This window comes from Amphiura filiformis, chromosome 8 (assembly GCF_039555335.1).
Source record: "Amphiura filiformis chromosome 8, Afil_fr2py, whole genome shotgun sequence".
Classification (NCBI taxonomy): domain Eukaryota; kingdom Metazoa; phylum Echinodermata; class Ophiuroidea; order Amphilepidida; family Amphiuridae; genus Amphiura; species Amphiura filiformis.
The window spans coordinates 5,744,942-5,758,436 of NC_092635.1; the positions used below are offsets into that span (position 1 = coordinate 5,744,942).

Genomic DNA, 13,495 nt, shown 5'->3' on the forward strand with positions numbered 1-13,495 from the left:
ACATCTTTTCGTATTAAAAAAAAAAAAAATATTTATGATTTTTTTTTACTATCTACTGAAGATAGCAATTGCGGCGGGTTTGTATTTAAGTCAAAAGATAATTTCTACATTTATCATTTTGGTTGGTCAATATAGTATAGCCGCGAGAAGCGTACTGAATCATCATCATATTTTTAAATATCAGTCATGTTATGCAGTTTTGTTTCTGATTTATTTTCCCTTTACGTTCCTGATAATATTTGCTATATAAGTGCTGTTTTAAATCTTAATCAGCTTCGTCATTTTTATTTTTAGCATTCTTTATACCTTTGCATACGGCCTATTGGCTATTTTTTGTTTCTAAGCGCGCGGTCAATTGGTATAGACCACTAAAAGATCTTTGGTATAGACGAATCCAACGAGCCAAGTCATGGCGGTAGGGATTTGGTCGGCCATTACTGAGTCCCCGGCGCACCGTACCCAATTGGATGGATTAAAAACGATGTTATACTTGTAAACATTCATCATTCTTTTGTCTGCACGTAACACGGGTGATGGAATTAAATGAGTTTAAAATTCCCGCCAAAGACGCATCATTTCACTTTTCTGGTGGGAAGTACTCAGCGGGGACCCAGTTATGGCTGCCATTGAGGTGTAGGATAGACTTCTCCGTAGTCCACTTGCCCATTTTGCATACTCTGGCTATTACATTTAAGAATAAAACACTGATTTGTCAAGTGTGCAATTGATAGATTTTCACATCTGATCTTTTCAGTCACCGTACTGGCCCTCTGTTTGTTAGCTTCCGGTTTCCCAAGATTTTTTTGTTGCATCCAATAACTTTTATTGTCATATGATCATCTAATTATATAAACTCTTTATGACCATGTTACTATTGAACACTTTAATTTTAATAGACATTAGTATAATTTTGAGTTCAACGGAACCGGAATGCGTTCATCATGATTAATAATAACATATTTTTTTATCAAATTTTGACTATGGCATAGTCTAAGGTGTAGGAATGCGTGAAATTGGATTCGTCTATAGCCGCGAAGCGTACTGAATCATCTTAATTTTTTTAGGGGGGGGGGGGGGTACTCCTTGCTTCCATTGCCTATGGTTTAACTGGTGCTTTTGCTTCCCCTTCAAGAAGCGGCGCAGACAGGAGTTTTTTTTGAAATAGAGGAATGGGGAAAGCGAACATGAGAAATCTTTGATGAAAATGGTCAAAATAGGCTAAAAAATATACAAAAGGGCAATAATATTATATATTAGGGTAGCCAACACCACAGGTGAGGGTAAACACTTCTCACAGGGGGCTGCCATGGCTACACAACTGCAATTTTGCATTCTACTACCACAGCTCTACTTGATGTTTCTGATCACATTTTAAACAACATGAATCTGGGTAAAGTTACTGGTGCATTATTTATTGACCTCAAGAAGGCTTTTGATACCGTAAATCATAGCCATCTTCTTCACAAACTTTGGTATCAATAATGAGGCTCTTCAATGGTTTTCTTCACATCTTAGTAATAGAATCAGTTAGTATTAATTCTACTTTATCAGACTTGAAAAATATTGATATTGGTGTCCCTCAGGGATCAATCTTGGGTCCATTATTATTTGTTATTTATGTTAATTCACTCCCTGATTGTATAAACTCGAAATGTGTTATGTATGCTGACGATACTACTCTTCTTTTTAGTGCATCTGATCAAGCATCTCTTCAATCCAAAATGAACAATGATTTATCAAAAATTGCTCTCTGGTTTGAAGCAAATCAGCTAACATTAAACATTAAGAAAACCAAGTATATGATCTTTGGGACAAAGCATGTTTTAAGTAATTTTAGTAATATTTCTCTCTCTTACGGTAATGAGCCTATCGAAAGAGTAAATAAGTTTAAGTATTTGGGTGTAACTTTTGACCCATTTTTATCATGGAGTGAGCATGTTGATTACCTTTCTTCAATTGTTTCATAACGTTTTGGGGTTATTCGTAGAGTTAAATTTTATCTATCATCAAGTACTATATGTTAGCTAATGCTTTGATATACCCACATTTTGACTACTGCAGTCCTGTTTGGTCTAACCTCAATGTTGAGTACTCAAATTCTCTTCAAATTCTTCAGAATAAGCTTGCTCGTGTACTATTATCTGCTGATATCAGAACCCCAATTGATGTTTTAATGGCATCCCTTAATTGGGATAAACTTGACAAAAGATGGAAAATCAGCTTCTTTTGCTTGTGTTTAAATGTCTTAAACATGAAGCGCCATCTTACTTGTCACCTAACTTTATTTTCACTTCCTCCACTCATTCCAAAAATACCCGTAGCCAAGCCAATCATCCAATTCACTTGTAATTCCAGCCTGGCAAATCATACCAGGGAAACGTACTTCTCATTTTAGAGGTAGTACCTTTTGGAATAACCTTCCAACTGATGTTAGATGCAACCTGTCAACTATGAGTGTATATACTTTTAAATCCACTGTAATCAAGTAATAATCTTCCAATTTTGTTTCATATTTCTATATTGTTATTACTATGTTGAATTTAAAATGTTTATATTATGTTAAATGTTTTATATTTTCTATGATTTTAATCAGGGTCTCATAGGAGACCAGTATTGTATTACTGAACTGAGTAACCCTGAATATATAAAGATTTGAGCTCGCTCCAACAGTTGGCTTCTTTTAAGGTCTTAGGCACAAAATTGGCCAGGGGTGTAGTACCCCCTTAAGTCTTGGCTGATTGTTCTATGGATGACACAAAATCTACTGCTCAGTACCAGAAGTGGGTAAGTGCAATCGTTACCAATTGCCAAATGTTTAAGGCGGGTATTGCACTTAACCACTACTGGCACTGAGCAGTCGAAATGAGATGGTGGGTGTAAATTTGTCACCCCTGGATAAATTGTGTAGAGGAACGGTAGAGATACTTCACGTATAGCTTTGTACACAGATTAAGAAAAAACACAAGAAGTAATAATTCCTTTCAGGGGACACTTTTTCTTATTTTGATCTTTTCTGGGAAAATATAATATCAAACAGCTAAAACAGATCCATCAAGATTATTTCCAATGCATAAATTTGGAATTCAATCTCTCTTTTAAAGATGTTATTTTAACAGATTTATTTAGCTGTTACTTCAAACATTCTTACATATTTTATTAGGGCCTTATCAATCAAGGTTGTTTCTATTACAAGTATCTCCTATTTCCTGATTTCAGGAAATTTCTTCACAAATTTTTATCTCTGATCTCAAATAGACTGACTAATCCATTGCCATAATATTAAATGACCATTGAGCATAGGAGCTCATTTGATTAGCCTGTCCTGTGAGTTTAGTATCCAAAAACCTGTGGATCTTGACCACAAATCCATCAATTGTTTTGCTTGATAGTCATGTATGCATTTGAATACATAGCACACTTGCCATAGGAACAACCTATTTTCTCATTTACAAATGTCCATCTTTTTCCTTTCCACAAACCAAATTGAAGCACTTTGCTTCAAGTCTAGTACCACACAATGCATGCATTATTCCCAAGACTTTCTACTAATAACCTTTACAGTTTACACAGTAGTATATACTCTATCTGGATTTAAGTATGAAATAGTAACTTGCATCGTATTGATGCAGCAGTGCTGATCATGTATGTGACATTTCACAATGTCTATGATTGGCCCTGCAATTCCACCAAATAATATTTAATGCGAGCATTATGAATACAAGTTTATTATACTTGCATTGAATACAAGTATATTATACTTGCATTGCTGCTTCAGTGAGAAGCACAAATGAGCCAATTTCATATTTCAGCCCAGGTAGAGTACACATAATTTCCCCAAGGATGAGAATTACACTTTTTCACAACCAACCTAGAATTTTCCTGTAATGTTCTTGTTGTTCAAGCCTGATTAACACACATGATGAGTTGCACACATAGGGATTCATATCTCAACACATGATCAATTCCGAAACTGCACATTTTGTACTTTCCATGCACAAGAAAATTGCAGATTGGCCAGTGTAAATTTTCATCCATGTATAATTGTCCCCGTAGTAATAAAAATACCAACTTTTTATAAAATCTAAATTAATCTATCTTAATTAGAAAACTATTATGGCAAGTAACAGTGACAAATGCAAACAAAATAATAAGAATTGATTGCAGTAGATGGCATATAGTTGGTAATATTGTCATTTTCAAATTTGCAGTTGGATCGATCAAGCTACTCAAACTAGACATGTGATTCAAATTCCTGGACAAGTTGTGATATGGATGAAGACATGCTGCATTGATTGGTACCATAATAGGTAGAATAACTAGGTCAGTTTATACACAAATATGATACATGCTGTATCAAAATGATTGGTACCCATCAGTTTTCAGTGATATGTACATCACTGCCACATCAAAATGCAACATAGGAGCGGCATAATTTGTTGATTTATGTGATTAACAATATAACTATAAATTATGGTCAATAACCATCAATACTGATGGGTACCAATCATTTTGATATAGCCTGTAGGAGTCCCATCATGTGTATGCAAGCAAATGCCATGATGATTACAGCACACACCACTTCTGAGGTATTTGCATTTGGCCAAGTTATTCAAACGCTATTATTCATAATAAAATTGCATAGATCTATTCCTTTGATCACAATATAATTCTGAGCTCACCAATACAAACTTAAGAAATGTGTTTTGGGGTACACATGATAGTAAATGTATATTCTACTGCAAAATAATCATCCTTTAGGTTGCATAAACTACTACATTTATTTTTTCCTGCAACTACAAATTAAACCTAACAAGTTTCACATATAAAAGATTGATGAAATATTAAGTGAAAAATGTTCAGACAATTTCTACAAGCTTAGTTTTAAAAGAAATAAATTGCCATGAAGAACTTAAAAATACCCCTTGTAATAACATAAGTTATAATCATAGTACATGGAATGGATATAGGCATGTATAAGCTTTTTAACGAAATATACAACAGAATTATGAGAATATGACAGCTCATTTATCACATTATATTGCAACTGAAAGTTTACGGGATCCCTTTCAACTTGTCATTTGATTTGGAAAAAAAAAAACCACCCAAAATTCACACTTGTGAATTGCTAAGAATTAAGCTGGATACAAAATTGGGACAAGCCATTTGAAATCCACACTCCCTATGGAAAATTCCATCAGCTTCATTACATGCTTCCTCTGTGCATGACATCTCATGGCATGGAAAATTTCAAATTTCAAACGGAATATCCCAGTGAAAGGTTCATGGAAGAACTTCATAATACAAGACTTTTAAAAATTGCTTACAAATAGAATCACTTACTGGCAGATTTATCTTTTGCATAATTACCAAGAACTACTGAAAAAGATTGTGAATGGCATTTTAAATCCCCAATAAGGCAAAAACCTAAAAACCCCATAACCTGTTCCCAAATACCATCTTAGCAGGAAAAATGCACATACAGGGTGTCTAAAATAGTGACTGAAATATATGAAAATAGATCAACTTGTTGGATTTTAGGCAACCTAATTTATATTTTTACACTGCTAGAGTATTGGACATGTTCATATTACATATTGAACATATTACAGTAATTGTAGCCATTTTAGAGCTGACAAAAATACCAGCATGCGCTATAAGACATGATCATAGCATGCAAGAATGATACATGTACATGCAACTTTTATTGAAAGGGATGAATAGAAATTCGAACCTCAATCCAAAAAATCAATTCCAGCACAATTAACAAAATACACGCACCAACAATATTGCTTGTGTGTGAATAATAGTCATTAATCATGGATGAATAATTCACTAAAACATCTGATATGTATCAAGAATTGCAATCATGCGGCACGATTTGCTCTGGATGATATCAATTTACAACAAAAGCAACAGCAGCACCAAAAATGTGTAATTCTGAAATGGCTACAATTACTGAAAACAAACTTAAACAAACACCCAAAGAACACAAAATAAAGTTTTCTTTATTCTTCATCCACTGGGGCCTTGTCAACTTTGAATGGTTTATCATTCGGTAGTGCTACAATGCCTGAGTCTTTAATGATGCATTCCTTTTCTGGTTTTGAGCCTCCTTTAACGGGTGTGCTTTCTATTTTTCTTACTACATCCTGTCAAGAAAACAAAAATAAAACAATAGAAAAACATGTTATTATTGTTTCACAAGCCTTTTATTTGGGGGGGGGGGGGGGGGGCAACGCTGGCTGGTTAACTCCACATGAGCTTTTCATTTTAAAAGCTCATCCAAAGAAATTCATGAAGACCATGAAGAATAAGTAATTTCAGTAGGTATTGCAATTTTGGTATCAACATTTTTTTCCTTTATCTCAAGAAGAGGGATTAAGTCCTTGGACAGAGAAAAGGGCACTTATTTGCTGATGCAGTGTGGAAAGTAATCCTTTTATAAAGAAAGGGAGATGTTACAATAGGTGATATGTTATTCATACACTCTTATATCAAAGCAGCCAATCAGAAAAGCTGTTAGAAAAGTACGAAACATGCATTGATTGTGTATATTGTGCACTCCAGCATTACTACGCGCAGTGTTTTCAAGCGTCGCGTAGGATTGATTCATTTTTCGGGCGGGTTGATGCATTTTTATTTGGTTCCGTTTTCCAACATTTTTAGTGATAATTTGTTATATAAAAAAAGTAAAAATCATGTGTTTTTTCCTTCTCATGTATGAAATAGATTAATAAACTTGTATTACTTATTGCTCGAGAAATTAGACAAAATAATGCATTTGTGCTGATGTTGATGCGTCTAATGCACTCCCCCTTCGGGGCTCGTGCATTAGACGCATCAACATCAGCGCAAGTGCATTATTTTGTCTAATTTCTCGAGCAATAAGTAATACGCGTTCATTAACCTATAATTAGCCATTCAATTGTTTCCTTTTATAAAGAAAGGGAGATGTTACAGTATGTGATAATAGCGATACCAACCATCAATAGTATCGCCAGGTTATGTGTATTAATAAACTTACCAAGATGTCGGACTACAGTATAAACCACGTTTGCCAGAGCTCCTGATTTACTTATAGATTATAACGAATAGGGTATCGTTACACAGTGTTCCAATGAGATGGGCAAATGTCATTTCTAGTAGCAACTTCATCTGGTTTTGACATGCAAAATTTTAAATTGTGATCTGATCAACAAACATGATGAATCGATTCACCAAATATATCATCCTTCCTCAAAACAAGATTTGAGCAAGCTGTCTATCCTATTTTGTGGTAATGTAAAGGCAGCTTTGCACAAAGGTATAACACTCAACTGACCTGTAATATTACCCAAACATTTTGATTCATTCTGAGAGATGAGCAAAAGAAGTTGACTGTGATAATGTGGTTGGGTTGACAAGGTTGATATAGTACCACAGTCTCCTTCAAATGGGTGCGGTTACCTGCATCGTACTTGAAATTGATGTTTTGCATGGCTGTGGTACTACAAGTGTGTAACACTTGTTGCAATTTTTTGGACAGGGAGTTTACTACCGGTATATCTCAAAAGAGTTCAGATGCAAAAAGCGATATAAATAAAGGCTGCCTTAAGGGGGTACTACACCCCTCGATAAATGTGTGTCTATTTTTGCATTTTTCTCAAAAACTAATAACACACTGCTTACAAGGAATCCAGTTACTACACTGGAATCCAGTTACTACACTGGAATTTCAGTGACCCAAAACAAGCGGGTCATTAATATGATAAATAAGGTACCGCTAGGATGTACCTCATTTCCTATCATGAACCGCTTGTCTTGAGACACTGATATTTCAGTATAGTTATTGGATTCCTTGCCCCAATAATATAAATAACTTTTCTTATATTACCAGTGTGTTATTATTTTTTGAGAAAAATGCAGAATAGTCACTAATTTACCACAGGGTGTAGTACCCTCAAAAAAACTTAAAAGTTTTTTTGTATTAATATTGTGTGAAGGGATTCATGTGAAGAGATAACTTTGTAATAGGGCACCAATTACAGTAAAAGCTGATGTCCATTCAAACAAGAAATATGTTTAGTAAAAATAGAAACTATACGAAGGCCAGAAAAATACAAGTACAAGAATCAACCTTGATTCCGGTAAATATTCAGCCACAGTGTACGAAACCAAAACAAGGACAAATCACCTCATGTGAAGCACTGAATTTGACCATGGTTTGACAACTTTAGCATAATGCACTTCACTTTCGAAGCAACTGAATCCCAAAAAGGATGAATTTTGGTCCAATTTAATTCAAGCATTAATATATTGGACATACAATAATGCAGATTTGAGGGAGAATTTTAACAGTAAAAAACAAAAACAAACTACAGCCAATCGATACAGTGAAAAAGATGTGAAACCAAGATGGTTGACCTTTGTTTTGGTTATTATAGAGGGCAGTATTATTATTTTGGGCAGCGGGAGACAGATATGTAAATCAAGCCAATTCTAAAATTATTCTGCAAGAATCAAGCTTGATTCTCATGCATGATGGTGAAATTCTGACCATGTAAACTATATCAATGAGTGACACTAAGGCAACATATGTGACACGATCAAGCAAAATCAGTCGGAACTCGGAAAGATTAAATTTTCAGTTTCTTATAGGATAGTAACAAACATTTACAAAGCTGGATTTTGCAGAACACCCCATTGAAATTGAACTACCAATTCCAAAGATATGAGCAATTAAAGAGTTTCCAAAACAATAGGAAACAAAAAGAAATATTTCCTTGGTTTGGCTATATCTCAAAATCAATAATATCAAGAGTTCTGACTGATTTTGCTTGATCGCATCACATATATAAATGACATATATCGGTTTTTTTTCATACTTCAAAAGAATACATACCATGCCTTCAACAATTTTGCCGAATACTACATGCTTGCCATCTAACCAAGGTGTTTTGACAGTGGTGATAAAGAATTGGGAACCATTTGTATCTTTGCCTGCATTAGCCATGCTAAGCCAACCAGCACCATAATGCTTAAGCTTGAAGTTCTCATCGGGGAAACGATCTCCGTATACACTCTTGCCTGAAAAAACAAAATGGATGTTCATTAAAATTTATAAGTATAACTGCTGCATGGTCTGATGCAGCATATCATAGGTCTGGAGAATGTTATAACAAAATAAAAGTTTAATAAATTTATTTGAATTTGACATGGTTTGGAATAATTTTGAAGCCTGCAATGTTTTCAACAAGCCACCTTCTAGATTTAAATTTTGCTTGGAATATTGATCATGTTTGTCATCTGTGTTGTTATACTGTCAGATAGTTACCAATCTTTCTCTCTTTTATTTTTCTAAAGGGAATAATACCAGAGAAGATGTACGAAATGCAGGGAGAACAAAATTATATCCTTGAGATAATCCCATAGGTTATCCTGTCGCATCTATTCATAGTCCTTTATTTTCAACTAGTTAGTAGCCTTTGATTATGTTGATGTGATGTGTGTTGCTGACCACGGTTGATTAATTTGCACTCCAGAATTGGAAATACTGCCAATGTTTTTAAAAGTGTGACACATGTGTGATAAGTACCTGCTGGTCTGATGGGATACCACATGTGGATACTACAAGAAAGAAATGTAGTTTTGCAAAATTCCCACAAAATCCGCCCATTTTGGAACATAAATTAATTATTTAATGAGAGTTTTTTAGGATTTTGTTAGAAAAGGGATGATGGTTGATCATCTTTATTATATAGTTTTACGTATTTTTCCTGTCATTTATTGCAAACCTAATTAAGATATTTTGATAATCGAAAATATTCTCTATCATAAGTCGTAGAAATTGAAGTGTCAAAAAGCGACAGAAATTATAATTTGCCTTGGAACTTCAGTCATTTGTTATCTGAAATATAACTGGATGTTAGGGTCTGCATGTATGGTATGCATAGTATGATCATACACTGACCTTTCCCTAAAACTGTATCACACCCTCATGGGTTCGAACCCCTTGGTTGAATTTCATTGTCAAACCTAAATAGAGTGATTACTTTGAATGAGCGGCTGCACACATATTTTGTTTGAGGATAGCTGGATCAATCTCCTTTTCCTTACACTGTACATCTTCTCTGGAATATATACACACCACAGCATATCCACCTCCTATACTATACATGTACATGTCCAATGACCCTTATGATAAGGCAGCTGGGATGGCAGTCATTCACTATTTAAATCAAAATGCTCGACATTATAATAATGAACAGCATGCAGTGATTTCGATTCAAATTCTCATGATCCAGAAGCATGGTTGTAGATCTATGTCAAAATCTCACTGAACCAGTCAAAACACATCTGCCTAGCTCCCAAATCAAAACAGAGTATCTGGTACATTATTTATTTACATTATACTTCATTTTTATTTGGTCATGCAGACAGCCAGGCAAATCTTACCTCCTGTGCCATCTCCTTTAGTGAAGTCACCTCCTTGAATCATGAAGTCTTTGATAACCCTGTGGAATTTGCTGCCTTTGTATCCATAACCATTCTGCAAGTGGAGATAAAGGTTAACACAATAACAGTACAAAATAGTAGTTCTCGAAATATACCGTACTGATGCGACTTTAGTCCCACCTACGTGTAAAGTCCCACCCCCAATTATCATTTTGGGGGGAGGGGGGGGGTTGAATTGTCCCTAGACATACATTGTAGAGATAAATATTAGGACCATTCATGGGCGACTTCATAGTCTAGTCTAGTAATGATTTCAAAATGAATTGGGTTTGTATCCATTTTGAAATCATTTTAGATTATGACATGAACACAAATTATAACTTTGCATATTTAAAACATAAAATGCCTTTTTTTCTTTAAGTCAAGCATAAATTATCCTAGTATTTAACTCTAGGTCCAGGGACACTCTGAAACTGATTTTAAAAAAATGTTCAAGTATAGTCTCACCCCCCAATTGATAATTTTCACCTATAAAAGTTAGTACGGTATAGCATGCTCAACAAGGTAACTGGAAAAGTCTGTCTTTTATGTTGCCTGCCTCAATTCGAACCCTGTCACTATGCTTTTTTTACTGTGTGAAATAGCTAAATGATCCTCAAAGTTGTTAGATCACTAATATAAGCACCGGGAGAATTCGTGACGCGCAAAAAAAGTTTTTCACTAAAATTGAAAGAAATCATGGCGATCTGCAATACAATTCATGCAGAAAATTAACCAATGTAACAATCTGGGGGAAAAAATTACTGAAAAAAAGGGAGAAAAATAACAACTTAAAAACTGCTATTTTGAATTTTTTGGGAAATACACGCATTTTGAAAATATTATGGACAAATCACGCACACACACCCCGACATATATATATATTATTTATATATGTTATACATAATGCACTGGATACACACTACATGAGAAAGACTTACCTCATGTGTAGCCAGCTGCACAAAATTAGCAGTAGTTTTGGGCACAGTTTTGCCAAACAAGCCAATAACAATTCGTCCTAAATCTTCACCTCCAACTGAGACATCAAAATAAACCTGTGAAGGGGAAGAAGGATGCTTATTACTATTATGTCTTAATGTTTGGTTGCTGGACATCATCACCTCGGGACATCTGTGATGTGATCAAGCAAAATCAGTTGGGAAGTCAGATGTATCGATTTTCAGATATAGCCAAAGAAAGACAATAATTTCTTTTGTTATATACTGTTTTGAGTTTGACAACACTTCTACTGTTTATATCTTTGGAACTAAATGGTCAATTTCAATGGGGTTTTCTGTAAGGCGCAGCGTGAAAGTCGATTCGAGTTTATCGTCCCCCGCCAGCGCTCACTTTTTGTAACCAAAAACACCCATCCAATTTTCAAAAATGCCAAAATAATTCATTATTTTCAAAGTATCAGTGTTTTCACCAGTTTTAGCGATTGGAAACATATATTTTTGTTTGTAAAACATATAAATTCATAACTTGGAAGCAAAACGAGGCCCTTTTCTAACTTTTCTAGTCCCTACCGATATAAAAACATGTTTATAAATAACATGTCTATACATGTATGAGTGTGGCTTTAAATCAACACGCATTTTAGGTCAATAATGAAATCTGATGAAATAATGAAAAATGAAAAAGTCACCTCACCAACCTGGGAAAAAAAGGGACGATAAACTCGGAATTAACTTTCATGGGCCTAAACTATAGCTTTGCAAGTGCTTTATACAATCATGTAGAAAACATTCTTTTGTGGCGAGTGACTAGTCCTAAACCTTAAACATCATTTTCCGAGGCGCGGAAGTACATCAAATTGGTGTTTATGACCTTTGACATTCTTTTGTGGCGAGTGACATGACATGGTCTTTTTCAATTCACGCCGAGTGTCCTTGACAGGCTTGACTATGCTTCAGTGGTCATGAAAGAATTCAAAAGATAACCTCTGCCCCAATAATCCCAAGCTATTGTCTGAAACTGCACCTCGGAAGATGTATGGTAAGAACTCAGTCGTCAAATGATAGTCATAACGACCAAAAGATAAGTGACTGACTATCATTGAGGACTGAGTTCCGCAGTCCAAATGTGGACGGACTCAAACCAAATTAGACTCGCTTGCCAGTCCTATATACGCCCGTACCTATGTATATTGAGGACTGGCTTACGCCATTTTGGATGTCAATGGGAAATACACACTTAACGATTTGCACCGGTTAGAAACTTGAAAAAAAATCTTTAAAATTTCATCAATGGGTGTATATAAAAGTGGTACCAACCGTATTGTGCTTGCTAATTTAAGACTCGGTTGAAACAAAATTAAGGATCGAAAGCATTTTAGTGTCCAAAAGGCAAAATTATCGTCAAAGTTCTGCGAAATCGGCACCCTTGCGAAGGGTTCAGAATTGAATCGGGAACGAAAATATCCGATCTTTGCGGTCAAAAACACAAAATTACAACTTTAAACATACTATTGGCAAAAGACATTATTACCAAACAATACAGAATAGAAAATTTGACATCATTTTCTCAAAATATTGAAAAATTTGCTCACTAGGCGTACATCCAAAAAGTACGCAATCCAATTCCCGTTCAAACGCGTGGGAAACTGAAAGTGCGATAATCGTGACTAAACCAAATGCAAACGGACGGACGCAAATCTGAAACTCTCATTACCACATGACCATGGCCTTTAAGACATGGATATGAAACAATCAAAAACGACAAAATGATTAAAACAGAGCTGCCATGTCCAGATGAGAGTAACAGTAATTTAACATGTTGATTGTTGATGATGAGTAAGCTTACCTGATCAGTAACCAATATACCCTTTGAACCTGAATCTTTCTTTGCATCTGCAGGAATTAATAGGTAAACCAGGGCCAAAACGGCCGCTATAACAACAGCTAGTACCTTCATGTTGATCACGGCCATGTACACTGTGAAACGAATACAATGGGAATCAGCACTGCTGACATTGACACCTGGAGTGACACGTGTAATAATTTTCGGGACTTTCTGCACA

General features: G+C 35.1%; 1 protein-coding gene across 1 annotated transcript; it reads right to left on the minus strand.

Annotated features, from left to right (window-relative positions):
* Window positions 1-2,975: 2,975 nt before the first annotated feature.
* Window positions 2,976-13,488, minus strand: LOC140158539 (peptidyl-prolyl cis-trans isomerase B-like). The gene is made up of 5 exons (XM_072181661.1): window positions 13,279-13,488; window positions 11,415-11,528; window positions 10,435-10,528; window positions 8,882-9,066; window positions 2,976-6,149 (listed from the first exon to the last, which is right to left on the minus strand). Exons 1-5 carry the CDS (start codon window positions 13,402-13,404, stop codon window positions 6,006-6,008), a joined length of 663 nt encoding a protein of 220 aa, XP_072037762.1. The 5' UTR covers window positions 13,405-13,488; the 3' UTR covers window positions 2,976-6,005.
* Window positions 13,489-13,495: the final 7 nt, after the last annotated feature.

Excerpts from the sequence above, each read along its gene's own strand:
- LOC140158539 (XM_072181661.1), bottom strand. The coding sequence starts at position 13,404 with ATGGCCGTGATCAACATGAAGGTACTAGCTGTTGTTATAGCGGCCGTT. Across the intron at positions 11,529-13,278 it reads GTATATTGGTTACTGATCAG|GTTTATTTTGATGTCTCAGT; the intron begins GTAAGCTTACTC and ends TCCCCTTCACAG. Across the intron at positions 10,529-11,414 it reads TGCAGCTGGCTACACATGAG|AATGGTTATGGATACAAAGG; the intron begins GTAAGTCTTTCT and ends CTCCACTTGCAG.